This window comes from Glycine soja, chromosome 6 (genome assembly GCF_004193775.1).
Source record: "Glycine soja cultivar W05 chromosome 6, ASM419377v2, whole genome shotgun sequence".
NCBI classification, from domain to species: Eukaryota; Viridiplantae; Streptophyta; class Magnoliopsida; order Fabales; family Fabaceae; genus Glycine; species Glycine soja.
The window spans coordinates 7,915,316-7,940,129 of NC_041007.1; the positions used below are offsets into that span (position 1 = coordinate 7,915,316).

Sequence of the window (24,814 nt, forward strand, 5' to 3'; positions counted from 1 at the left end):
TATTAATAAAGGACGGTATAACTTATTAACTATGACATGTTGCATGTAATTCACAAAAAAAAAGTGTTATTTATATAAAATTTTGACTTATAATTAAAAAGTCAGATTTAAGGATACAATTCTTTAACTTAATATGGAGTTTGAAGTTTTATTATGTAATTTCGTTTGTTCATACAAACTTTTTTTTAAACAGTTTAGTCTTTTTTTTACAATTATATAAATTTCTTTGACTTTAAATTTAAATTTATGATTGTATAAAAATAATCACAATCAATTATCTTCTATTATTTTTCAATAATAAATAAGTTCTATATTAAAGATATTAGAATTAAATTTAAATATTTTCACTAATATAAAAAATATTAAAACTCTCAACATAATTTTTATACAATCCAACATGTTTTGAAATTACTAAAATAGGGATTGAAATTTAAAAGTCTTTAAAGTTGTCCCATTTTCTATTCCACTAATGGTATTATAAAAAATTATAATTTAAATTATCATGCTAAGACATTGTTAAGTCATAAGTGTTTTAGAGTGACCCATTTATCCAACCCTTTTCTTTTCCATTTTAGTAAACTCATGCCATCCGTTACCTTTTGTTCCGTCTCGGTATCTTTGTCATGATCAGCATTCAACAATTGGGAGAAATGTCTTATTAGGTTTCTTTCTTTACAATGACTTACGTTTATTAATAATATGATATGGCTATATAACAGTCTTACGAGATAAGAACATAAAATAATGAAACAAAACTCAAATATACAACTCAAATAAGGAAACTAATCCTAAATAACAATTGCATAATCCTAAAATCATCGGGATCTTTATTAACATGAAGATAAATCTTAAATTGGAAATCCTAAATCTTAACAGCCTTGCCACATTGGGGGAGATTCGCACCATTACGTCAACTGTCATGCTCGCCGCATTGTCAAGTCTTGGCATAACATTGGAATGAATTGCATTGACAAGACTATGATCCTCGTTGTCAATATATTAGATAAGGAAGTAGATCGATAACAACATCGTTTGAATAGATAGTGACAACAAGATAAAGAGTTACAATGATGATCAAAGAACAAAGTGAAGGGGGAAAATGGAATCGGAGAAGAACATGGAATGGACCTCCAACAGGAAAATCGATGTTAGATGCATGACGATAGAGGAGAGCTTTTGGTAGAGAGACAATGGTGCAAGCACGGGAAACTATTACAACAACATTTTGATTTTTTGACTTACAACACAATAACTTCTTTAAAATGGAGAATATGAAATGAAAATTTTAATATACGTGGCATAATATGATTAGTGGGATAGGAAATGGGACAATTTTAGAGAATGATGATTTCAATCCGTGAGATTGACCCCTAATACATTAACATCTATATAATAATAATAAATAAGTATAACAAATACCAATCTATGGTATCCTAATTTATAATATCCATTTTTATTTTTTAAAGTAATTCCTGATCTTGAGTTATAATTTTCCTTTTAGATAAATTATACTTTGATAAGCTTTAACACTCAATATCTCCTTAATTTTTTCAATAACCAATAAATGCATGGATTACTTCCTCTCCTTACAAACAACTCTAAACAAACTCTTAGGTCTTGACATGTAAATAACACAATTATATGAAAACCTAATTCTAACCAATAAGGAATATTTTTTTTTAATTTATCATTAAGGAAGTTGATAACATACTAAAATAAAAACACCCATTAAGGATCAAAGAAAAAACACAAGTTATTTTTCAATGGGTGCTAACGTTGACATTTAACGCGTTGTTTATTGAGACCAAGCACTAAAATAAAATAAAAACTTTAAAAGAATAAAATAAAAAATACTATATTTTATAGATTTATTTATTAATTTTTATATTTTAGAATTAAACCAGCGTATGATTTCTGTAAATGAGAGCATGTATTGGGACAAAATTGTAACTTGCAATTTGCAATTAATTGAATGCGTTCACGAAACGTTGGCTTTCAAGTTGAAATGAAAATTGTGTGGAACTCATTTTTCCCCATTTTGTGAAATTCAATTCCAAGGGTTTCCATTTTCCATTTCAATGTCTTCCCATTCGCACAAAGGCACCTCCTTCTACGGCGATGCCGCCCCTTATCGATCCAGGTTTGTTTGTTTTTTACTCTCTCTTTCCCTTTCTCTTGTTCAATTCAATTTCTTGCGTGAATTGCAGAGAGGGGCTTAGCACTCGACCCGTTGCATCCTCCGATGAAATCCAATTGCACATCGATCCCGGCATCGACTTCGACGACGAAATCACCGGTCTTCGTGGCCAAGTTAAAAAATTGAAAAATGTATTTCACTATTTTTTTTCTGTGCCTTTCTTTTGATTCGTAATGTCCTCGTACAATACAAATTCATACATTTCTGCCGCAGGTTGCTGAAGAGATAGGTTCAGAAGTCAAGTTTCAAAGAGATTTTCTGGAACAAGTGGTACGTAATTTCTTGGATCACCTATATTTCGCATAGTTTTTGTTATTTTTATTTATTTATTCGTTTATTTTTGCCTGTTTCAAATTTTGGCTGAGAAAGAAGGATAGTGCATAGTGCCTAGAGTTGCATGCTTTTATGATTCAAGCAAATCCATTTTGCCTTTGCTTTTGAAATTTTAATTTCTATGGATATTGAAAGTTGAAATGCTAGGTGTGTTTGTGGCAGGAAAGGTTTCAAAATAAATAAAAAATTTCTTTTATAGTGTGTTTGGATGAAACAATTTAACAGGAAAATTTATTTTCAAGGAATTTAAAATGATTCATGATAAAATAGCTTGTTTGAATAGAACATTTGAAATGAGATTTATTTTTTGGTATTTTTATGAATCATTTTGATTGATTAAAACAATGAGATTTCAAATTTTCTCAAAAAATATAGAATTTGAAATTCTTTTTTTTTGAGATGTTCACTCTAACTCACTTTCTTGCTCGCGACTCTTTCTCGCTTAACACTCACAACTACGGGTGACCAAAGTTTTTACGGTCGATATCGACATAAGTTGTTTTTCATTGACGTTGGTTGAGATTTTTTCGATCAGATTTTTTTTTGTATGATGTCAACCAAAGCTATTTTTTGCCGATATCGGTTAAGATTTTTTTTAGATGATGTTGGTTAAGAGTTATTTTCTCATTGACGTCAGTCATGAAAAATTTTTGCTAACATCAGCTAAGGATTTTTTTGGTTGTTGTCATCCAAGTTTTTTCAGTTGATGTTGACCAATGATTTTTTTGGTCGACGTTGGCTAGATTTTTTTTTATTGACATCAGTCATGACTAACTTTTGAGTAGACACTTGTTAGGGTTTTTCAGCCAACATCAGTTAGGTTTTTCCAGCCAACATCAGCCAAAACTATTTTTTAACCAATATCGACTAGAGTTATTTTTTAACCAATGTTAGCTAGGGTGTTTTGGCTTATGTCAATTAGATTTTCTTAGCCGACATCGATTAAGATTTTTTTGTTGACATCAACTAGGATTTTCTGGCTGACATCATCTAGAGTTATTTCTTAATCACATTAGCTAGATTTTTTGGTTGATGTTGACTAGGATTTTTTTTGCTAACACCAACTAGGTATTTTTGACCGACATTGGGCATAACTATTTTTAGGTGACATCGACTAGGTTCTTATAGTCAACATCCATTAGAGTTTTTTCGGTCAACATTGGTCAGAACTATTTTTTAGCCAACATCAGTCAAGGTTATTTTATAACCGATGTTAGATAGGGTTTTTTGTCCAACATTGGTCAAGACTATTTTTTAGCCAACTTCGACTAGGGATTTTTTGGTCAACGTTGACCAATGATGTTTTTTAGTCGACATCAGATAGGTTCTATTGATTGACATCAACCAAGCTATTTTTTAATCGATATTGAGTAAATTTTTTTGTCAACGCCTGTTTTTTTTAGGCCGACGTTGGCTAAAAATAGTCTTGGTCAATGTCATTCGAAAAGACCCTAATTGGTGTTGACCAAACAAACCCTAGTCAACGTTGGTAAAAAAGCCTAGCCAACATCGACTAGAAAATAAACTCAACCAACATTAGCAAAAAAATAGCTCTGACTGATGTCAGTCGACAAATATTTTCGGCATACTTTGATAAAAAGAAATCCTATTTGATGTCGACCGAAAAATAGTCTTGGTTGATGTCAGTTTAAAAACATCACTGGTTATGGACAGACAAAAGAACCCTAGTTAAAATTATCAATATTTTGTATTTATAAATTATTAAAAATTGAAAATATTTTGTAATTAATATTTCAAAATTAAATTGTGTTTATTTTCTATAAAGTTTAATATTAAAATTTCATCTATTTAAAATATAAAATTGAAATTTTGCATATGGAGGAAATTGAATTGCCTTATCCAAACAGAATTTAAAATGGAAGAAATTTGAATTGATTTATCCAAACAAAACATTTGAAAAATGAAGGAAATTAAAATCAAAACAATTCAAATTCTAACCATTTCAAATTCCTTGAAATTTTGAAATTCCCAAACACAAGGTTAATGTTGAAATCATAAGACTTAAAATGGAAAACTATTAATGCTGCTACTGTATTTTGAACCTTTGACCTAAAAAAACCAAAACAATTCTGTTCTGGAAAAACGTTGAATGTTGGTTGGGTGAGCGGAGCGGAGGTCAGTCTGGAAGTCCCACCATTGTTAAATAGTGGTGAGGATGTTGTAAAAGGACGATGGAGATGGTGGCCACCGACAAACACTCCGATGTCCATACCTCAAAATGGACCCTTAATGGGATTCAGGTTGGTTCAGAACAAAATTCCTTGTAACAAAGAAACACCATCAATATTTCTAGATGAATTTCTTGACCATCTGTCAGTGGATCCTTATTACTTTGGCAGTTGCAAGGGATTATCTTTGGGTTGAGTTGCATTAAGATAACCGATGGATGGAAAAAGGAAAATTATAAGCAATACTTAATGGTTTTGCATCTAAAGACAATTAAATTGATGAGAACTTCATTCAATATGTTATAATATTCATCATTAGTGGGATTTTCTGCTTTTAAAAAATAAGTAAAGAGGAAAAATCTTTTGGCTTGTTTTTGTTGTATGTTTTTTTGTAGTAATTGATCAGTCATTGGCACATCTCCTTTTTGGCAAGAAATTATTCAAGTATCTTATTAATATTTTGGTTGTTCTTCCAATACAGCAAATGGTAATGATACAAGCTCAAGCTGGGGTCAAGAATAACTTAAGAAGATTGAACAAGAGCATCGTCAAAAATGGTTCCAACAATATTGTTCATGTGATTGCTTTTGCATTAGTCTGTTTCTTTATAGTATACTTCTGGTCAAAGATGTCCAGAAAATGATGGCTCGTAGTTGAAAGATTTTATTCAAAGCTTTTTTCGGTTGACTCATTATGATGCCTAATCTTGTACAGAAAAGCTACACTTACTGTTGCAGTTTACAGTTAAAAATTCTTCGACTTCAAAGTTATGTGTCTTGGTCGAAGCAGTAGTTTTGTGTAATAGACAGGATAATTGCTTGTTTAATAGATTGCAAAAGCCTCTTTTCTCTTAAAAATATCATGTGAACGTCTGTAGTAGTTAATAAAATCCTTGAACTTTATTCAGTAAATGGCACCATAGATTATCATCAGTTTGTGGATTAAAAGCCTCAAAATGGTGAAATTATCTGGTTTGTTTTTGTTGTTGAGTGAATGCATGTTTGATTTGTAGTTGAAATTGTTGTGATGTGTGTTCCAATACTGATCCAATAGATAAAAGTAAAAACACAAGTTCTGATCCTTTGGCAGAATGAATTTTGCTTGAAAAGACATTGTGCACCGGATTTCCTAACATGTACTGAATTGTGCATGCTAAAAGTAAATTTGACAAAAATGAATCTTTATGTAAAATTTTTAGAAGGCAAGGTTATTTTTAAGTACTGTTTAATTTTGTACAATTAGATAATAAATAGGTAGAACTTGTTTAATATTTATTAGGAGATATACAAAATTTGCTACTGCTTCGTGCACTTTCCGCATATGCACTGGATTCATGTCTACTCAAAGCTATTACAATTTACAAATAACTTCTGCGAAAATCTTCTGTTACGTGGATCTAAAATGTGTTCTCAAACATGCTATTTATGTTTTTTTCTTGGTTTGAAATAAACAAGATATCACGTCCAACATTTTTGTCTAAAATAAATATCAATAATCTTTTAAAAAAATAAAAAAATTCAAATAAACCCACACCACCAAATTATAGTAAAACTTAGATATTTCATAAGATTTTTTCTTTAGTATCATGAGCAAAATACATCTTGAGGGATTGTAGATTATCGTATAAAATAAATTAGGGTGTAAAAAATTGAATTCATTTCAAGACTCCAATTGTTTAAATGAAACATGAAGAAACCTATGCTTCTAAACACGTGCAGGATGTAAAATATAATTTAATGAAAAATATCATAATTAGCAACAATTTGTGCCAAAATCATTATTTGATCAAGTAATAAGTAAAAATAAAAGTAGGCCCGAAGCCGCTCTTTATTCTTGAAAAAAACCGCAAGGATTCAAATTTCTGAAAACTATTTATGATATAGAAATAAATAAGTTTGACTTTGAAATCCATGGAATGATAATCTGTGTTTCTGATTTTAGTTTAGAAAAAAAAATATCTAGTTTGTAGAAGTTCTCTTGTACATATAAGTTTTAAATTTCAGAACTAACATAGGACCCTAAAATTTCTGAGCTACTTTAAAGATGACTTTGAAGATGCAACATTTTACAAAGAAGAAATGAAGTTATATTAGAGTATAATAAATTACAAGGATTCAAGTACTAAAAAAAGTTTACAACTTTTCATATTTGGTCTTAAAAACTCTGGAAAATTGTCCTTGCATGCGTGGACAATAAGTACACATAAGATGCTACGCTAAATTTAACAGAAAATACTTATCTAGAACAATGACTTGAATGACGAATTATAAATTTACGGACTATTAAGGACTATTTTTTCGTTTCGTTAAATCCACTAACTAAAAAAACACTTACCCAATTCAGGGACCAAGTTTAGAGTTTACTCCAGCCATGCATTGGAGTATGAAGGGGGAAAAAGAGGGAGTATTGAATGCAGACTTGAAATATAAATTGCCCTAGTCAACCATTATTAACTAATAATAACTACACATGTTGCTTGCACTGGGAAGGACTAGCAGTTTCGTGGGATGAGCTATGCTCTTCCCAAGAACATATACATGCTCACTGGTTCAGTGGTTCACATAATGTTGAAAGCATAAAATATTCAATTTGCACAAACCAGAGATAGCAAGAAAATGATACATTACCATTCTATTTACAAATGCTGTACAATTATTTCAGTTAATCATTATTAGGTTATTAAGCAAAGGGACAAAAAAATATTGCAATTAGATGTCACACTATAAAGGAACTTGGAGAGGAAGCCGCGGCACCCAGGCCAACCTACCATAGGAGTCAGCATGTAAAATTCACTTTTGCCCACTATGTAATGTGCTGAGGAAAGTAAATTCTATAATCCCAGCAAGAATCGTCAAGATAGTGGTATAAGTGGTGTCAGCCTGTCAGTAGGTCAAAATGCTTTACAGAGGTTGTTAGGCTTCATGTTAGATGAACCTTGTTGAACTATCGGGCCTGTGGGACCACACACCCTGCTCCTCTTTGGTTCAGATATCCTCACGTGTGAAATTGCAGAGGCAAGCACATCAATCAACACACATTCATCCTGATCATCTGAATAGCAACTTTCAGAGGACGAACCCTCGCTAAGTGAGTAATTATCTATCCTATTTCCTCCTAACCTTGGTTCCCTTACAGCAACAAGCTGTTGGCATGTGGCACCAATTTGGTTCTTCAATTTTGTTTTGATGGGCAGCATTTTCAATGTATTTGCCGTGTAGAACAATATCCATGGATGCCCTGAAATTGAACCATGAGGTTAATAGAACATACAAAGCAAACAACTTAAAACTATTTCAAACATTGAAAGCGTTCTCACTTTTCTGTCTAGAAAATATTAGACACACTTGAAAATTAGTATATAAGGGGAACATGTAATGAAACAAAGTATATGAGGATTAGCATATTCACCATCCTACCAAAACATAAAAGATAAATAACAAGTACAGAAGGGCATAACCATTTAACAGCTGCCAAAGACTAACGAACAAAGCTTGTTGAAATCAAGTAACTAGCACATCTATTTACTTAAAGTCATTGTTATAGCAGAGATAAATTTGAAGAAAACTTGGATATATTCTAAGTTTTGATTACTTAAATGAAATAACCTGTGGGGGAGAGACAGAGTTATGGTGCATTCATCATGGAGGGAGCAAGAAAGATAAAACAGGCAACCTACAATACTTTCATAATATATCATGAACTTACTAAGTACTTCTTCAGCTGATATCCTTGCTGAAATATCCCTTGTCAGCATTCTCCCAATAAGGTCTTGTGCAGGTTTAGATATTGATTTCCACATTCCATTTTGGAAATCTAATTTGACAGTCTTAATAGCCTCAAAAACTGCTTCCAATGAATCTCCTTGAAATGGAAGACTGCCAACCAACAGAGCATGCAGGAGCACTCCAGCACTCCATATATCCACCTTCTCAGAGTATCTGCCTAACAATACTTCTGGGGCAACATAGGCAGGGCTTCCTGCCAAACCAGTCAAGTTCTGACCTGAGAGAACAGATTTTTAGTTAATAAGACAATGCTTTAATGAATATATTGTCTGATGTATAATTGTGTGAAGTATGGAACCTGACAGAAAAATAAATGTCAAATGCAAATTGATATATGCAATTTTTTATAATAAAATGCATACAATATGGCCCTACCTCAAAATTAGGGGTGAACAAGATTACCTGACCCGGACCAAAACCGTAAAAAACAAAAGTGTGTTTCACTTGGGTTCGGACAGTTTGGTGGGTGTATCGGGTCATACATTCAGGTTCACCTGGTTTAGCATGGTCGGGTTCAGAGAGAATTTTACCACCATCAGCAACCAAACCTAACCGTGAATATTAGTCTATATGCCTTATGTATAAGACAGACCCATTTAATTAGTTGAGGACTTGAGACCCATTTAATTAGTTGAGGACTTGAGGCCCATTTAATTGCACACTCTTAGCACACACCAGTGGCCCTGGCCCATATTCTTCAATCACAAAACTCACTCACTTTAGAAACCTTAACACAAAAACAAATCCTCATCTGCACTGCCCCTATCAGCGCTGTGCCGTTCTCGCCCTCTCACTCAGCCTCTCATCCTCTCCTCTGCACCACCCACCAATAGCAGCGCCGCTCTTGCCCTCTCCACCTATCTACCCTATCATCCTCTTCTCTGCACAAACCAACAACACCACTACTCTCGTCTCCTTGACAGCGACTTAGCACCAACCTCATCAACCTCGTGGGAGCTGCTTCATCGTCTTTGACGCTAGAAAAAGAGGCCCAACAAAGAATCCTTGAGCGCTGTCATGAAGGGCCTCACACGCACACGATCTGAGCGAGATCTGCAATTTCAATCCTCAAAACCATATTTGTTCTTTAAAGTCTTAATTTCTCTTTTTTTTCTTCTTCCGGCTTTCTATTTCAGAAGTTGGTATTTACAGGTTTGCATCAAACCGAACCAAGAAATAACCCACTCAAACCGAAATCGTACTTCGGTCGGTTTTGGAACTCAAGTAGCAACACATAAGGTTTGGTCAGACTGAGTTTTTTGGGCCGAACCTGACCGACCTGTTCCTACTCAAAATGCAATCACTTTCAAAATTCATGACTCTTAGTCTTAAGTTGAAAGCTCATCATGATGAATTCCTTCATTTTTTTATTAGAAAGATGCCACAAGAAATCCCAAAATACAAATACACGGAAACTGAAATGAACATAACGTAGAAATATTAGCATATCTTCCTAAGCCATACACATTTATTTTATTGATAGCTACTGAACTGGACAATTTTTTACAAAAGGCAGGTGGGACAGCAATGATTCAATCAAAGTTAAATACATACAGAGAGAAAAAAAATATCCATACAGGTTTCACGGCCACTTACCTTCTGAAATTCTCATGGCCAAGCCGAAATCTGCAAGCTTTATTTTTCCGGATGCAGTGAGGAGAATATTCTCGGGTTTGATATCTCTGTGCACAACTCCCATGTCATGACAATACTTGATGACCAACATCACTTCCTTGAGTACATTAGCAACCCGCTGTTCCGAATACAGACCATCCTTAACCATCCCATCGATGAGCCGACCACCAGAGCACAGTTCCATCACAAGATGAAAGCATTCAGCTTCCTCATAAACAGCTTGCAGTGTAACAACCCCAGAATGTCCGGATAAGTGTTGCATGATCTCAACCTCTCGATGAACCGTCTCCTCCCCTTTCTTCAGGGTCTTACACGCATATTCAGCTCCACTAACCTTTGACCTACACAACCAAACAGACCCGAACTTGCCTTGCCCGATTGTCTCCCCAGAAACATAATCATCCTCGATCTTCTTCTTCCTGCCCATCTGGGTAGCAACATCAATGCAACCTATCTTCCTCTTGAGCCCTCTCCCCGGCGTGATCAAAGACGACGTCCCACAAGGTGGGGCAGTAGCAATGCCAGCAAGCCTCCTCGTAAAGGAAGTAGCCGGCTCAGTGTCAGCATCCTCCTCCTTACAACACCTCTTCTTCAGCCTACAACAATCTTCCAGCGAGTAATGGGACTTCAAATTCGACGAAGCAGAGCCATGATTAGGAGCCAAAATAACAGCCAGATCCGCAGACCCATCAGTTTTGCTTCCTTTCCTTTTCTTCCTCATAACATTAACAAACTACCACCACTCTCAAATTTCTCAAGATCACAACAACCCCATGAAAACACACTTTGGGTTGGCTTCTACAATCAATATAGAGAACATCAATAATCATCGAAAACCCATCCAATATATAAATATTATCCACATCCAATTTCAAAAGAACACCGCCATCATTATAGGGCAACGCAGAAATGGAAGGGGGAAAAAGGGAAAACCCTCGTTCCCCCGCCACCAGAATCAGGAAGAGAAAAACCAGAAACTTTTTGGTTCCGCGCGAGAACTAACAACATTCCCTCAATGATAAAGCGGGGCTTACTAATTACAAACAATAATAATTAGACAAGAAGTGGAAAAAATTAGCGCGAAAAAACGAACCTCTAGAAAAAAGATCCTCTCAAATGGGTGTGGCGTTTCAATCAGAGAGAAATGTAAAGGAAAAGGAAGAGAGGCGGAGAAGATTGGGGGAAATCTGGAAGAGAAAACCCTAAAATTCTTGGATGGAAGATTTGGGGGAAATCGGTGAATAAGAGTAAGAATTACAGTATCTTGATCATGTTTGGTATCTTTTCTTGTGTGTTGCGTTTTCTAGGACCTAATTTTAAGTTGGTTGGGGATTTTATGCGGTGGGCGCGTCCATAGTAAGTTTGATGGGACTGCTTCCGTCGTAGATTTTCTTTTCTTTGGTATTTTGGTTGGCTCACGTGGCGTGTGGGTGTTTTTGTTATTGCAAACCGACAAACAATAAAAAGGGGTCCATTCGACACGTAACTCAACAGCTGACAGGCACGGGCATTCATGTGCGTCATAGCCATTGTTGACTCACCTCGAATGCTTTCTTGCATTTTTCTGTCTTTTCACCATTCCATGTCCACGTATTCATATTCTGCTTGTGAAATTAACATTAGTATCTGTACTAAATTTATCGCGAGTACATAATCATTAAATGAAAAAATACAAAGAGAAAAAATTAACATTAATTTATGATACCTAATTTGAAAATTTGGATCTTTTAGGATTTGAAAAATTAATCATTATATCATTCTAATCATATCATATCATCATATTTAATGAAACCCAATTCATTAAATAAAAAGTAAAAACAAAAATTAAGTCAGTTTGATTGAATATAACCTGTAAATGTTATAAATTTTCTTATAATATATTTAATTCTTACTGATAAAAAAATTAAATAAATTAAATGTATAATTTTTTCTCTAAAAAAAGAAAGGAAACAACCAATCTAGAAATTTAAAATTGAATTATGAGGTTTTCATCAAGTCCATGCTTAATCAAGAAAGAGTACCTGATCTTTAACTCGTGTCCTGAACTATTCTTAAAATTCACAATGAGTATAAGCTCAATCTACTGATGATACAAGATAGAATGTCAAGGACTAAGATATGAGAATCAAGTACCTATTTAAACATTTATTTTCATATTTTTTAATATTTCAGTAATATAATATCATATGACAATATTACACACCATTATTTTTATTATTATTATCATACACTTTTTTTTTTATTTTTTATTGAATTTAATGTTTATACAATGATAATGTAAAATAATTTTATATTATCATTTAATCATTTGAATTAATTTAAAATAATTATTTTAAAAATTAATAAATTTATCATGATGAGTTAAAACTAAATAAATATATAAAACTTTTTATATTTTCAATATATAATCTTTTTTTCTCCTTTTTATTTGCATTCTATTGTTTTATTTTTCATTATTGCACCTACATGATTGGATCCTTAGTCCGTCTTTTATTCAAAATATCTACTTTCCGTTTACGATTAGAACATTTGACTATTTCAGGCTCATTGGGATGACTTTTTTTCCCCTCAGATCAACAGAAGATCCTTCAACGCGTGTGCAAGTATAAGCCACGAGAATGAGAGAACTGTGCAAGTGTTTGGTTTTTAATTCTGGGGTAGTCCTTTTGTCCTCAGGGTCAAGTGGGTTCTTGAACTAAAAGGGATTCAGTACCAATATGTGGAAGATCTCGGCAACAAGAGTGCCATGCTCCTACAGTATAACCCTGTCCACAAGAAGCTACCGGCTCTCGTGCATGACGGTAAGCCCCTGGCAGAATCACTAGTGATTCTTGAGTATATTGATGAGACCTGGAAGCAAGATCCCTCCCTTCTTCCACATGATCCCTATGAAAAGGCCAATGCGATTCTGGTCCGAATTCGTTGATGAAAAGGTAGTAAAAAATTAGAACACAGCATGTTATTAAGTGCTTTATTGAACACAAGTAACTAACACTCGACCTTTTCTTATTCTGTGTGTGCCAGCTGTTATGGCTACCTTTTCCAAAGGAGGGGAGGAACAAAAGAAGGCAGCACAAGAAGCTAGAGAGAATCTGATATTGCTATTGGTTGGCTTGGATACTGGGTACGAATAGTGGAGGAAATTGTGGGCGTAAACCTCATTAATGAAGAGTTGATGGCTAAGCTTGATGCTTGGTTCGATAATTTTCTTGAGCTTCCTGTTATCAACGAATGCATGTCGCCTCGTGACAAACTGCTTAACCACAACAAGGCCTTCCACAAGCTCTTGACATCTTCATCCACTTGAAAGGCTTTGCCTCACCCATATCATGCAATATGTGATGCTTAGTTAATGCTTGATATGTGTGTATGATACAACAATAAAAGTATTGCCATAAATAGACACGTACCTGAGCTCATGGCCAACGACCTATCATGAACTGCAAGGAAATTATCGTTTCTTGTAATATTGAAGGGGAGAAATTACTCGCCTGTAATAGTAGTTTGAAAGACATTGCCGTTGACCATTGTAATATATTTACACGACCATTATATGATGCTCTCTTTATGTTTAAACCAAGGAAACAATGTTCAATGATATTTACCAATATGCTGGAACTGATTAATGAATTGATGAAACTTATGGGTTGGACTGAAAATCTTCTGATTCAGATCCCACAAAATCTTTCAGCACCGGTTGATTCCCGTTACTGTTTGTGCTCCACTTGTTTTAACCTAAACACGTACATACAAGATGAAAGAATTGAAATTTTCCAAGAAAAAATCTACAGGAAACAAGTAGGAATTACCCCGTTTAAAATTCAGTGGAAAAGAAAACCATTAAAAAACCTACCGGAAACAAGTGAGCCAGCCACACTAGTAAGGCATTGTTAGTTAATAGCTGGTCATGTTAAGAAAGCTGCAAGAGTAGTTAATTAGTTAGCCTGCTATAGATTACATAGAGAATGTGAGGGAAGGTAGTCAATTTTGGGTGGGAGAAACCAGGGACTTGAATTACTGGAGAAAACACCATTTATTTATATAATTCTTGTACTTCCTTGGATACCCATTGATCTGGAGTTGGGGGAGGATATTCATTAAGTTTTCTTTCTTTCTTTTTCCGTTAAACTCCACTCCATATTCTGAATCAGTATTCATCTCGCAATCTAGAATGAATGATGAGTTATTTTGTTTGAAATATAAGGTAAAACCAAATAAAGTTCTCCAAACTCTTCAAACAAATAGTGCAAATAGTGAAGTTATAGTGTTATACATAGAAGTCTTTTGTCAAGCAGAACCAACCAATTCCCCTATGCCATAAAAGAAGGAATTACCTAACAATGAAATTGAGTTCCAGGTTATAAGAAAGCCAAGAGAATTACCTAAGAATAAAATTGAGTTCCAGGTTACTGCTTCACCTCTAAACACTTCAGCTTGAACACATCCACAAAACAAGAATTATTCTTACAGGGGAAAACTGCACATCTTGCAATAAGCAATCAGGAAAACTTAATGGATTTGACGTTACCTACTCAGTGAAAGCTTTAAGAATGGAAAGTGTCTCGTTATCAATCTCAACTTTATCTTCATCCATCATTTTAAGGATATGGAAAGGTGGTTTGTTGGCAGAAAGGTGCATTCTAAGCAATACTTTATACAATGATAAACTAACAAGACCTAAATTATGGATATCTGTAATATACTTGTCTGCATATTCAAGATTCCCATCTTTCTCCAAATACTCTGCAATGGCTAACACAATTCCATGCGGCGGCCTCCAATGGCAATCTTTCATCATAGCCAAAGCTCTTTTCATGGTAATAATAGCCTCATCCATTTTTTGCCAATTCACATATCCTTCCATAAGAATTTCCAACGTCTTATAGTTTGGACAACCACCCTTCTGCAATGTGTGAAGATGTAATGATTCAGCTTCTTCCATTAATCCATTCCGGACATATGCACCCAAAAGAACATTAGAGACTCTGATATCGTACTTCTGACAATTAGATTCCCATTCTAAGAAGATTCTCTTGGCTTGTACAATGTCCCCAAGCTTCACCAAGCATGTTAGTATACAAATGTAGTTGGCACAACTGATTCTTCCACGAACTGCCTTACTAGCTTCCCATAACCGCAAGACTCCTTCCTTATCCTTCAAAGAAGCATATAGTGTTATGAGGAAGAAGTGACCAAGACGGTTACAAGTAGATAGTTTCTTTTCAGCATCTTTGAGAACCAGAATGGCCTTCTTAGATTGTCCTGCTTTCTTATAAGCATTGGCTAATGTAGCAAGACTGCCCCATCCCACTTCAACATTCCTGTCATTTAGCATTTGTCTGAAAACTGTCTCCACTGCTGCAACCACATATCCTTCTTCCTCACTACAAGCATTCATCCAAAGGTTGTAGGACAGAACATTGCAGGGTATTTTATTTCGCTTCATTTGCTGGATAACAAGGGGTACCTTCCTGTACTCACATGTTACTAGATATAGTTTCATCATCTCATTAAAAGGGTGAGGGCTCACCACTAGCCCCAGTTCATAGAGCTTCAGCATGAAAGTCTCGGCTTTACTAGTGTCCCTATCTCTTACATAGCCACGTAAAAGTATGAGACATGCAGCCTTCTTTGCAGCTGAGTCCGGTAGATTCATAAAATATTCTTCAGCTTCCATTAGACCATGATTTTCAATGATTAACTCCAATTTCATAGCATGATCAGCTGGGATCATATGGAAATTCTTCTGGTTTTTTATCCATTCAAATACCTGTGTAAAAGAATAATTAACAAATTAAAACCTATGAATTGCATTGCAATGACATGCACGTCAGAGATTGAAAGAACCCATTATCAGCAACTGTATGCTATGACATGTCTTAAGTAGTCAATCCTTGAAACTAGGGAAGAGTGGCGGACCCCATAAACACTAATGGTACAGTGGATTGCAGAGTGGTCACTGCCAAAAATAGAAGCCACAATACTGCATTCATATTAATGCAAAAACTATAAAAGTACATAAACTTTAAGACATAACCTTAATTGAACATCCAAATTTTGACCATTCTTATCTATGACTGTTTAACATTTCCTTTGCACGCTCCATTTCCTTTTTAAGGAGCGAAACTTTCAATTCGGCTTCATGGTAGCATGGAGCCTTTAGGCATGTACCATAGTTTCAATCATCGACCTGAATACTTTTGATCCCACAACATTACCATGATATCACGACTATTTTTCTATTTTGAATTTCTCGCAACTCTTCTTCCTCCTCCTCCTCGTCATCTTGATGCAACTCACCAATGTATGCATCAGTGTCTTACTTACATAGGCAATTTCTTAATTTTAGACAAGCATTTACTTCTCGGGAAAATTGGATCCCAATAGTGAGGGCAAAGTAGGAAGAAAAATAGATAGAGCAGAAGAAAATCGAACCTCGAGGGCGTGGTGGTAGAGTTTCGATTTGACGAGGGTTCTGGCGATGCTTCTTAGCTGGAAGGGTGAAACATCGTTGCCTTGGTCCACCCAATTTTGAAGCGCCGGCAATGGGCTCTGCTTAGAGAATTTGAATTTTCGCGCGAACGGCATAGGGAACGCAGAAGCGCGAGAAGCTTCGGAGCTACACAGAGTTCGTGCACCGAACACAAAACTGGTGAAGCAAAAATTGCGAAGTTGATTAGGTTGATAATGAGAAAGCGGAGAGAGAAAAAGGGGTGAGGCGTACCGTCTGATTCCGGCGGAGAGGAAGCGGCTCGCCATCGCACGGCTGATGGACGGACGACGCGGATTCTAGTTTCGAAACACTCCGGGTTTACATTAGAGCGTATGAGAATTTATTAAGTGTGATTCTTAAATAATCTTTTGTAGTCTTTTAAAGTATTTTATGTTATTGTTAAAAATTTAAACATTTTTGTTGTAATAGTAAAAAAATTATATTTTTTATATTTTTTATTTTCATTTAATTATCATTAAAATAAAATACTCAAATCAAAATTTTAAATTATTAAATAATTAAACTTATACTTTTATATTTTTTTATTTTTATTTAATTATGATTGAAATAAAATAATTAATTCAAATTTTGAATTATTAAATAATTAAACTTATATTTTTCTATTTTCTTTATTTTTCACTTAATTATGATTGAAAGAAAAATAATTAATTCAAATTTTGAATTATTAAATAATTAAACTCATACTTTTAAATAATTAAATATAATGACATTGAAGAAAAAACATAATAACAAAAAATACATGACATCACATAAAATTAATTTTCATTATTTTATTTTTCAAAATGTTCCTAACTATGTTCAACCAAATCTGCCAGGAGTTAATAGTGTTTTTCTCTGTGATGAACATTTGTTTTACTTTGGCAATATGTTGATATGAAATTGGAGTAAGCACTCGAAGATACTTCGTTTGTCGACATGTCATTACCTTCACTATCATAATCAATATGATTTTGATACTTGTATCATTTGTCCTAGACAATCATATTATGCAATATGATATAGACAAATTATATTTTTTGTTGTATGAGCATCCCAGAAATGCGATGGACCTAATATAATTACAAATCAAGATTAGAGCACTCCAAATGCACGTTCTACATCATTGATTGTTGATTTTTATCATTTTACATATAATTTTCTCTTTTCTCCTTGTGACATAGAGATGATATTCACAAATGTAACAAAATATGGATAAATGTCATATGTTAGATAGTGCTCAATGTCGTATTGGGTTTCATTCACTGTGTATTGCACTGCAGGTGTATATCATGACAAAACTTCATCAAACACATTAGATGTATTTAACACATTAATGTCATTATTTGAACATGCAGTGCCAAAAAATGCACGTCAAATCCACAAATCTTGTGATGTCACGACTTTAAGAATAATTGTTGGATTATCATGATCACCACGGCAAAATTGATCTTTCCACGCAACTGGACAATTTTTCCATTTTTAGTGCATACAATCAATAGAACCTAACATGCCTCAAAAATCACATGTCACTCCCATTTGTAGTAGTCTTCTAGTGTCTTCGTCATTTGGCCTCCTTAGATACTCATCCCCAAATATTGCACAAATACCTAATACAAATCTTTGTAAGCATTCCATTATAGTGGTTTCGGCAATCCAAATATACTCGTCCACACTATCAGTTGGTGAGCCATAAGTCAATATACAAATAGCAGCAGTGCACTTCTGCAATGGTGATAGGTCGTTTCTACGCGTTGCATTTACCATCATTTGGGAATACTCGTCATGATTGTTGAGGGCCTCCACAACTTGAAGAAACAAATGCATTTGCATGTGAAACCTTTTTTGGGATTGAGTATCTGTATATACAGAATTTGGTGAGAAATAGTTATTGGACAATCGATCTTGTCCTTCCTCACGATTCTAATTCACCATTTTTTTTTCTTTCTCTATGCTGAGTAGTTGTTGTCAACTTGTTGTTGATTCTGAAGTATCAACCATATGAGTTCTTTGTCGGTGTTGTCTTCAAGTTCTTCATCTATGACTTGATCCAAAAGCATATAAAAATCGATCTTTGGATCCATTGTATGGCTAACTTATGTGTTGGAAATCAGATAAGAAGATTGTGTAATTTTATGAGAATATGCAAGAATGAGAAAGGATTGCAAAATTATATACCATCATTCACAAACGGCTAGTTTTATAACGACTAATTTTACAACGCCTAGTTTTGTAACGACCTTTTGAGATACTCTTTAGACCGATTGGTGATTCGAGCTCACTGTTAGGGGGCTCCACATTGAATGAAGTAGGCATATAACACCATAGTTGTCAATACCGATGTAGCGGAGCGGTCGACCCAAAAAGTGGGATAAAGGGATAGCGAATAGCAGAATGATCACTATTCTAATTTTTTTATATATGTTAAACAATTAATAATATATATATATACAAGTTCAAAAATAGAAAAATAACTCAAAACATAGTTACTTAAACAAAAGTTACAAAACATAAAGTAGAAAGTCAAGCAAATAAAGGGCTTAAAGCCTTAATCGCTCTAAGCTAAAGCCTAAAGTAACTATAATAATAGACAAGTAGACATTAAAATTCAAATAGACAAATGCAAGTTTCTTAATACTAAATTACTAGTTAGAATCAGAATCTTCATCCTCTTCAAGATTCAAGTCATTATCTTCTTGAAATCCATCACTCTCACTAGCATTAGAATTGTACTCTTCTTCCCCCTCATCTTCATTCTCTTCTTCCATTTCCATCACTTTTTTTCCTTTTTCATTTGTAGGTGCAGGTGCAGCTGCTGCCTTGTTTATCTGTGTTTGACTCCTTGTGTTTTTTAAAGGTTCACCAGCCCCAGTTGCCTTAGCAACATCTAACCAATTCAAATCATCATCTTCATCAAAAACCAAATCATTACCAGCTTCTTCTCCTTCCAATTCTCCCAATAACCACTCATTGTTATCATCAATATCATTTAAAGCAATAGGATCAATCACATCATGACACTCAAAGCGATCTAGAAGAGCTTGGTTATACTTAACATAAACCAAGTCTTGAAGCTTTTGGTGCTCAAGCCTACTTCTCTTATTTGAGTGAATCTATAATAATTTAAAAAACATGAATGTTAGTTACTTAGTTTCAATTTCAGCTTCTAATGTTTCATAATCAAATTAAAAATGTTCACTTTCATATAATACTTAATAGATTAAGTGATTAACTTACATGCTCAAAGGTACTCTAATTACGCTCACATCCCGATGAGCTACAAGTCAAACTTAGAACTTTAATGACAATGGTTTGCAAGTGTGGTGTTTTCCCTCCATACAATTTCCACCACTTAGCTGTAAAATGCAATTCATATGCATTAGCATTTACACAAATTATTAATTAATCATTCAAATTTATAAGTGAACTTTCCCACTTACCAGGAGATATTTCAGTCCTTGTTTTCATTGCTACAGTCATACCAAACCTCTCTCCCGCCCTTTTATACACTGGCAATTGTTTGTGAACTTCAACTACAAAATTATAATCTTCATTAAGCTTATCAATACATTTTTAGAGGTCATCCACCACTTCATTATCATTGTCAATGTTTGGATTGGTGTAAAGGAACTTCGAATTTAGATAATAACCCGCTGCATGCAAAGGGCGATGAAGTTGGCAATCCCATCTTTTATCAATGATTGCAAGGATATCCTTATACTTCCCTTCATTGTTATTGAAAGCTCTTTGAATTTCCTCTTTGGCCCTATCCATTGATTCATAAATGAAACCCATTGCAAGTTTTTTTTCATTATCCACCAACCTCAACACAATACTAGTTGAAATAAAAATCTAAAGTCCCACAATACTGTGCTATGGGCGTTGAACTATGCTCGTTAAGTTGAGCTTGAACAGAATAGGATTCTTATTTGATAATAACTGGTTTGACAACACACATATTTATTGACGAAACCACAACCATATATATAAATCCAAGAATCTATCCTATCACGCTCCTTATGATTTGATTTGATTTGATTTAAACAAAATGTTATCGCGCATGCATGTATAATATTAATGTGAATGAAATGATTCCTATCCATGGAATTGCAACTCGGCCATTTTCGACCTGCCCAAGCAATTTAAATTTCAAACCCAAATTCAATCACACTAACCCACTGCATTGCCAATTAATTTCAATTTGCAACAATCAATCACGAATACTGAGACGGTTCTGCCTCAGGGTCACTGTTCTTCTTCTTCCTTTTTCTAGAATGTTTAATCTCCCCATAGAAGTAGGACACCATGCCCCAAAGCGAGAGCAACAGAGAAACCCCTTTTTCGGCTTGAAACTTTTCTTTGTAGAAAATAACCGCCAACACTTCGGTTACAGGTAGCAACACCGCAATCAAAATACCAGAAAACAAAGACGAGGCACAAAATATAACCCCAATCGCTCCCAAGAAAAAAGCCTGCCATATTATTGCACTCCCCACCAAAACAGCATAGTAACTTCCTTCCCCGTGCTCAAATTGTTTTGCTTCCCTCGGAATCACCTACAACAAATCCACGAAAAACTTAATAAATTACTCTCTTTCATCCTAAGATAATTCTCGTTTATTGTAGACAGATTAAAAAAACAATAAATAAATAAATAAAATCGAATTTAACAATTTTATAAAATTAACCATATATCATCATTAATTTATTTATATATTTTATAGTTTATCATTGTAATACAAATGAAAAAAATAATTAACATTATATTGAAAAATTAAAATAATAATTATTTTAATACAATTTTTTTATAATGAAATAGAGGCAATAATAATAGAAATTGATAAATTTTTTCATCATTATTTGTTTATAGATGTTATTTTCTACCAAACCATTTTAGAACGCAAGTTTAAATTTTGAAATGAATTTTGCAAAATGTAATAAAAAAAATGTGGGAATGCAAAAAAAAAGCAATAGGGAAAGACTACCGAACTACCGGTTCATCAGTAATTTTATTGTCGGTAAAAAATTGTTAAAAATGAAGGAAATAAAATAAGTAAAGAAGTACCTTAAAGTCGTTATTTATGATCATTCCAAGGAGGCAAAATAGCGTTGCCGAGAAGCACATAACGAACTGAATCTCCATGACAAGAGAGTAAGTAAGAGGCTGTTTGATTTTTTGGTACACCAACTCGATCAAGGGTAAAACGAACCCATACAATGCCGCAGCGATAACTGTCATGACAAAGCCCATAACATATTCCTTAACGGACTCGCCAGGGGGCCGGTCTCCGCTGGTGTGAAGCGCCAAAACGCCAGCGCCGACAGTGAGCATAACGACGGCGTTTATGGAGTACGCGGTGAACTTCTGCCTCACGAGAAGGAAAGCGAAGAACGCGGTGAAGCCGAGTTGCGTTGCGATGATGAGGGCGGAAGTGGAGACCGGAAGCCTCGCCACGCCGTAGGCGTAGAGGTAGTCGTCGAGGCCGGTGAGAATTCCGATGAAGGTGGAGGCGGCGAGGAGAGGAGGCTTCATTGAGATTAATTTCGGTTTGGCGGTTCCGGCGGCGGAGGCGGTGCGACGTCGGCGGAGGTAGGAGACGGCGAGGGGGAGGAGCATGAGGGGGAAGCCAGCGGTTTCGAGGAAGCTGGAGAGCCAGACGCGGTGGCCGCCGTGGAGGAAGTAGAGACGCATGACGAGGGGCCCACCGGAGGTGCCGATGGTGAGTAAGAGACAGTTTGTCGTGAGAAGAAGGCGCTTCATGGTTCTGTCGTCTTTGTCTTCTTCGCTTCTTCCTTCAGCCATGCCTTCTAAATTCTGATTCTTCTCCTCTGCTGCTAGCTTCGTGCCAATAATGGACCTTGTGCCCAGCTGCTACTCCAACAAAAACTTGGGAAACTTAATGTTTATCGATCGGTGTCTTTTAGGTTATTTATATTATATTTTTTTTCATGTTTTTTAGTATAATAAATATTTCTCTCTCTCTATATATATATGTATATATATTATGTGCTTTTTTAACAAGTGCAATTACTAGTTAACATTTCTTTAAATATATTTTTGTTCTCCATATTTTTTTTATTTTTATCCTTATAAACTATATTTATTTTATTTTTCATTTTTAAAATTATTTTAGATGATATTTTTTTATTATTCAAAATATTATTTAAAACACTTTAAGAATAAAAAAATAAAATAATTTTTTTTATAAGAATTAAAATAATTTTTTAAAGACAAAAATAACAACAATTTGAGGAGTAATTACCTGTGAAAGTGCTCAATAATTTGGAGGGAAATAGACATGTTTACACCGATCGAGGAGTAATTAAAAATGTAAAATGGTGATTATTCCTGGTGCCGATATGCATAGTATGTATATATAACTAAATTATTTCTATAACTTAAATCACAAAAATTAATAATAAACAAATATTGAAATAAATAATTCGTATTCAAATTTTGAATTGATATTCGAATTATACATGGATTAATGTTTTGTTAAAAAAATTACAACAATTTGAGTTTTTATGTTGGAAGAGAAAAGATAATAGATAACAAAAAAAATTTGTGATAATTTATTTTGATAGCTTTATTGTATGATAAAATAATCAAAATAAATCATGATGCTGAAAAAATTATTTATAATATAAATAAAGAGGAAGATATATTTTATGCAAACAAGTATCATATTACATTAACTAATAATCTAATATTGATAATAAATAAATTGGTTTTCAGCTTCTGTATATAATTAGTGCAAAAATGACATTTTGTAACTGAATTTGAAAGTTACATATAATATATAATTGGATGTAACTTGTTTTAAAAGATATAATTGTTATTGAAAGTTAAAATAAAATGTAATAATAATTTATGATATAGTTTAAAATTAAAATATTCAAAATAAAAATAACATTAAATAAGATTATTTTCTTTATAATAGTGATATATATATATATATATATATATATATAAACATTTTTAAAATTCCTTTATTCTTTCTTTTATTTCACCTCTTTTTTTCTTGCTTTCTTTCCTAAACTAAAAACGAGCCTTGCGGTCCCTACTCCCTATATACATCTGCATGAATCGGGCGCACCTTTCATATATATATTTTTTAACTATTATAATTTAGATATTTACTTTCTCGGTGAGACTTCGAGTTATTTCTAAACTTACAAACTCTCTATGGACGAAAGGGTTTTTTTTCTGGACGACACCGATAGGTTTCTTTGGAACGTAGGGTGGACAGTTACCGTTCAAAATAAATTAATACGTACGAATTTTCCTTTTCCTCCTCGTGGCAGACAAAGACACCATACATTGATACAATACAATTATTTTTTCCTGTTCCGTCCGATACTCTCCACAGGCAGTCGGCACTTCTAAGTTGAGGTGATCTGGATTTTTGGTATGCTAGTTGACACACCACGACAAGAGCTATGATATTTTCTTATTGAGAATCAAAGACTAATTAATATCGAAAAGTAATGATTTTTTTTTAAGCAGTTGATTTATCTTTGGAAATGTTTTTTCATATTCATAATTTAATAAGTTGAAGATTTATAAGCTCACTGCATACTTGAGGGATATGGTGATTTACCAACCATATCACATTATATTACTAATATTTAATAAATGGGGGCTATGGCAAAGTAATAGTACGGAGATTTTGAAGTACAACATTCTAGTATTTATTGGGATTTACGATTATTCATGGTAGATCTGTACATGATGAGAGTTTATGCATGGATTTGGTCCTTTCATTAACTTAATTCTAAAGATCAAGGTATATATGCAGATATCTTTCAAGAGAAATTAGACGTCTTTCAAGATATACTTTAAAAATTGGACGTCTAATAATCACCAACTCATTCTTAGATTCATAAATAACCAAAAGTTCTTAGAATGAGTAGTTTGATATTTTAGTTATATAACTAAGCCTGGGTTTGATTTTCAGTGTGAGAATATAATTGTGATTGAAACTATCATTTAATTCTAAATTAGGTTGACTAAGTAGGAAGTAGATTAATTAAGTGCTAAAATAAAAACTCAATTACATTTTGGTTATTACATCAAAAAATATTTTTAGAATCATAAGAATATATTTTTTATTAGAGTAATGGAGACTCATGCAAGTCATAATTAATACTATTTCCTTCCGATCATATATATATATATATAAGA

The 24,814-nt window shown here is 33.9% G+C and overlaps 4 protein-coding genes across 13 annotated transcripts; 1 reads left to right on the forward strand and 3 right to left on the reverse strand.

Moving 5' to 3' along the window:
* Window positions 1–1,955: 1,955 nt before the first annotated feature.
* LOC114415280 (bet1-like protein At4g14600) lies at window positions 1,956–5,650 on the forward strand. Of its 2 annotated transcripts, XM_028379897.1 has the most exons (4): window positions 1,958–2,140; window positions 2,208–2,328; window positions 2,411–2,467; window positions 5,201–5,630. In XM_028379897.1, the coding sequence occupies exons 1-4, from the start codon at window positions 2,079–2,081 to the stop codon at window positions 5,360–5,362; spliced, it is 402 nt and encodes a 133-aa protein (XP_028235698.1). In that variant the 5' UTR covers window positions 1,958–2,078; the 3' UTR covers window positions 5,363–5,630. The 2 variants fall into 2 exon arrangements, with proteins under 2 accessions (XP_028235697.1, XP_028235698.1); XM_028379896.1 differs by having other exon boundaries at window positions 1,956–2,328; window positions 5,201–5,650.
* A 1,495-nt stretch (window positions 5,651–7,145) lies between these two features.
* Window positions 7,146–11,730, reverse strand: LOC114415282 (serine/threonine-protein kinase PEPKR2-like). 2 transcript variants are annotated; one of them, XM_028379899.1, is made up of 4 exons: window positions 11,233–11,730; window positions 10,101–10,934; window positions 8,425–8,721; window positions 7,146–7,956 (listed from the first exon to the last, which is right to left on the reverse strand). In XM_028379899.1, the coding sequence occupies exons 2-4, from the start codon at window positions 10,858–10,860 to the stop codon at window positions 7,610–7,612; spliced, it is 1,404 nt and encodes a 467-aa protein (XP_028235700.1). In that variant the 5' UTR covers window positions 10,861–10,934; window positions 11,233–11,730; the 3' UTR covers window positions 7,146–7,609. The 2 variants fall into 2 exon arrangements, with proteins under 2 accessions (XP_028235700.1, XP_028235699.1); XM_028379898.1 differs by having other exon boundaries at window positions 10,101–10,937.
* Window positions 11,731–12,533: 803 nt separating this feature from the next.
* On the reverse strand, window positions 12,534–16,955 carry LOC114415283 (pentatricopeptide repeat-containing protein At5g27460-like). 8 transcript variants are annotated; one of them, XR_003667341.1, is made up of 7 exons: window positions 16,864–16,955; window positions 16,575–16,788; window positions 14,672–15,909; window positions 14,522–14,572; window positions 13,993–14,058; window positions 13,745–13,874; window positions 12,534–13,630 (listed from the first exon to the last, which is right to left on the reverse strand). XR_003667341.1 is itself a non-coding variant. In XM_028379901.1 (5 exons), the coding sequence occupies exons 1-4, from the start codon at window positions 16,896–16,898 to the stop codon at window positions 14,569–14,571; spliced, it is 1,491 nt and encodes a 496-aa protein (XP_028235702.1). In that variant the 5' UTR covers window positions 16,899–16,955; the 3' UTR covers window positions 14,065–14,305; window positions 14,522–14,568. The 8 variants fall into 8 exon arrangements, 2 of the variants coding, with proteins under 2 accessions (XP_028235702.1, XP_028235701.1); XR_003667340.1 differs by having other exon boundaries at window positions 14,668–15,909; XR_003667343.1 differs by lacking the exon at window positions 13,993–14,058.
* A 3,575-nt stretch (window positions 16,956–20,530) lies between these two features.
* On the reverse strand, window positions 20,531–22,550 carry LOC114415284 (purine permease 1-like). Its single transcript, XM_028379902.1, has 2 exons — window positions 21,695–22,550; window positions 20,531–21,185 (listed from the first exon to the last, which is right to left on the reverse strand). The coding sequence occupies exons 1-2, from the start codon at window positions 22,430–22,432 to the stop codon at window positions 20,844–20,846; spliced, it is 1,080 nt and encodes a 359-aa protein (XP_028235703.1). The 5' UTR covers window positions 22,433–22,550; the 3' UTR covers window positions 20,531–20,843.
* Window positions 22,551–24,814: the final 2,264 nt, after the last annotated feature.

What these genes read in the sequence shown, in the direction of transcription:
- LOC114415280 (XM_028379896.1), top strand. Translation starts at nt 2,119, where the DNA reads ATGCCGCCCCTTATCGATCCAGGTTTGTTTGTTTTTTACTCTCTCTTT. An exon ending in AAGTTAAAAAATTGAAAAAT is followed by an intron (nt 2,329 to 2,410) that starts GTATTTCACTAT and finishes TTTCTGCCGCAG; the next exon opens with GTTGCTGAAGAGATAGGTTC. An exon ending in GAGATTTTCTGGAACAAGTG is followed by an intron (nt 2,468 to 5,200) that starts GTACGTAATTTC and finishes CTTCCAATACAG; the next exon opens with CAAATGGTAATGATACAAGC.
- LOC114415283 (XM_028379901.1), bottom strand. Translation starts at nt 16,898, where the DNA reads ATGGCGAGCCGCTTCCTCTCCGCCGGAATCAGACG. An exon ending in CTCTCCGCCGGAATCAGACG is followed by an intron (nt 16,789 to 16,863) that starts GTACGCCTCACC and finishes TTGCTTCACCAG; the next exon opens with TTTTGTGTTCGGTGCACGAA. An exon ending in TCTACCACCACGCCCTCGAG is followed by an intron (nt 15,910 to 16,574) that starts GTTCGATTTTCT and finishes TCTTTTACACAG; the next exon opens with GTATTTGAATGGATAAAAAA.
- LOC114415284 (XM_028379902.1), bottom strand. Translation starts at nt 22,432, where the DNA reads ATGGCTGAAGGAAGAAGCGAAGAAGACAAAGACGACAGAACCATGAAG. An exon ending in TCATAAATAACGACTTTAAG is followed by an intron (nt 21,186 to 21,694) that starts GTACTTCTTTAC and finishes GATTTGTTGTAG; the next exon opens with GTGATTCCGAGGGAAGCAAA.
- LOC114415282 (XM_028379899.1), bottom strand. Translation starts at nt 10,860, where the DNA reads ATGAGGAAGAAAAGGAAAGGAAGCAAAACTGATGGGTCTGCGGATCTG. An exon ending in GGCCATGAGAATTTCAGAAG is followed by an intron (nt 8,722 to 10,100) that starts GTAAGTGGCCGT and finishes CTGTTCTCTCAG; the next exon opens with GTCAGAACTTGACTGGTTTG. An exon ending in ATCAGCTGAAGAAGTACTTA is followed by an intron (nt 7,957 to 8,424) that starts GTAAGTTCATGA and finishes GTTCAATTTCAG; the next exon opens with GGCATCCATGGATATTGTTC.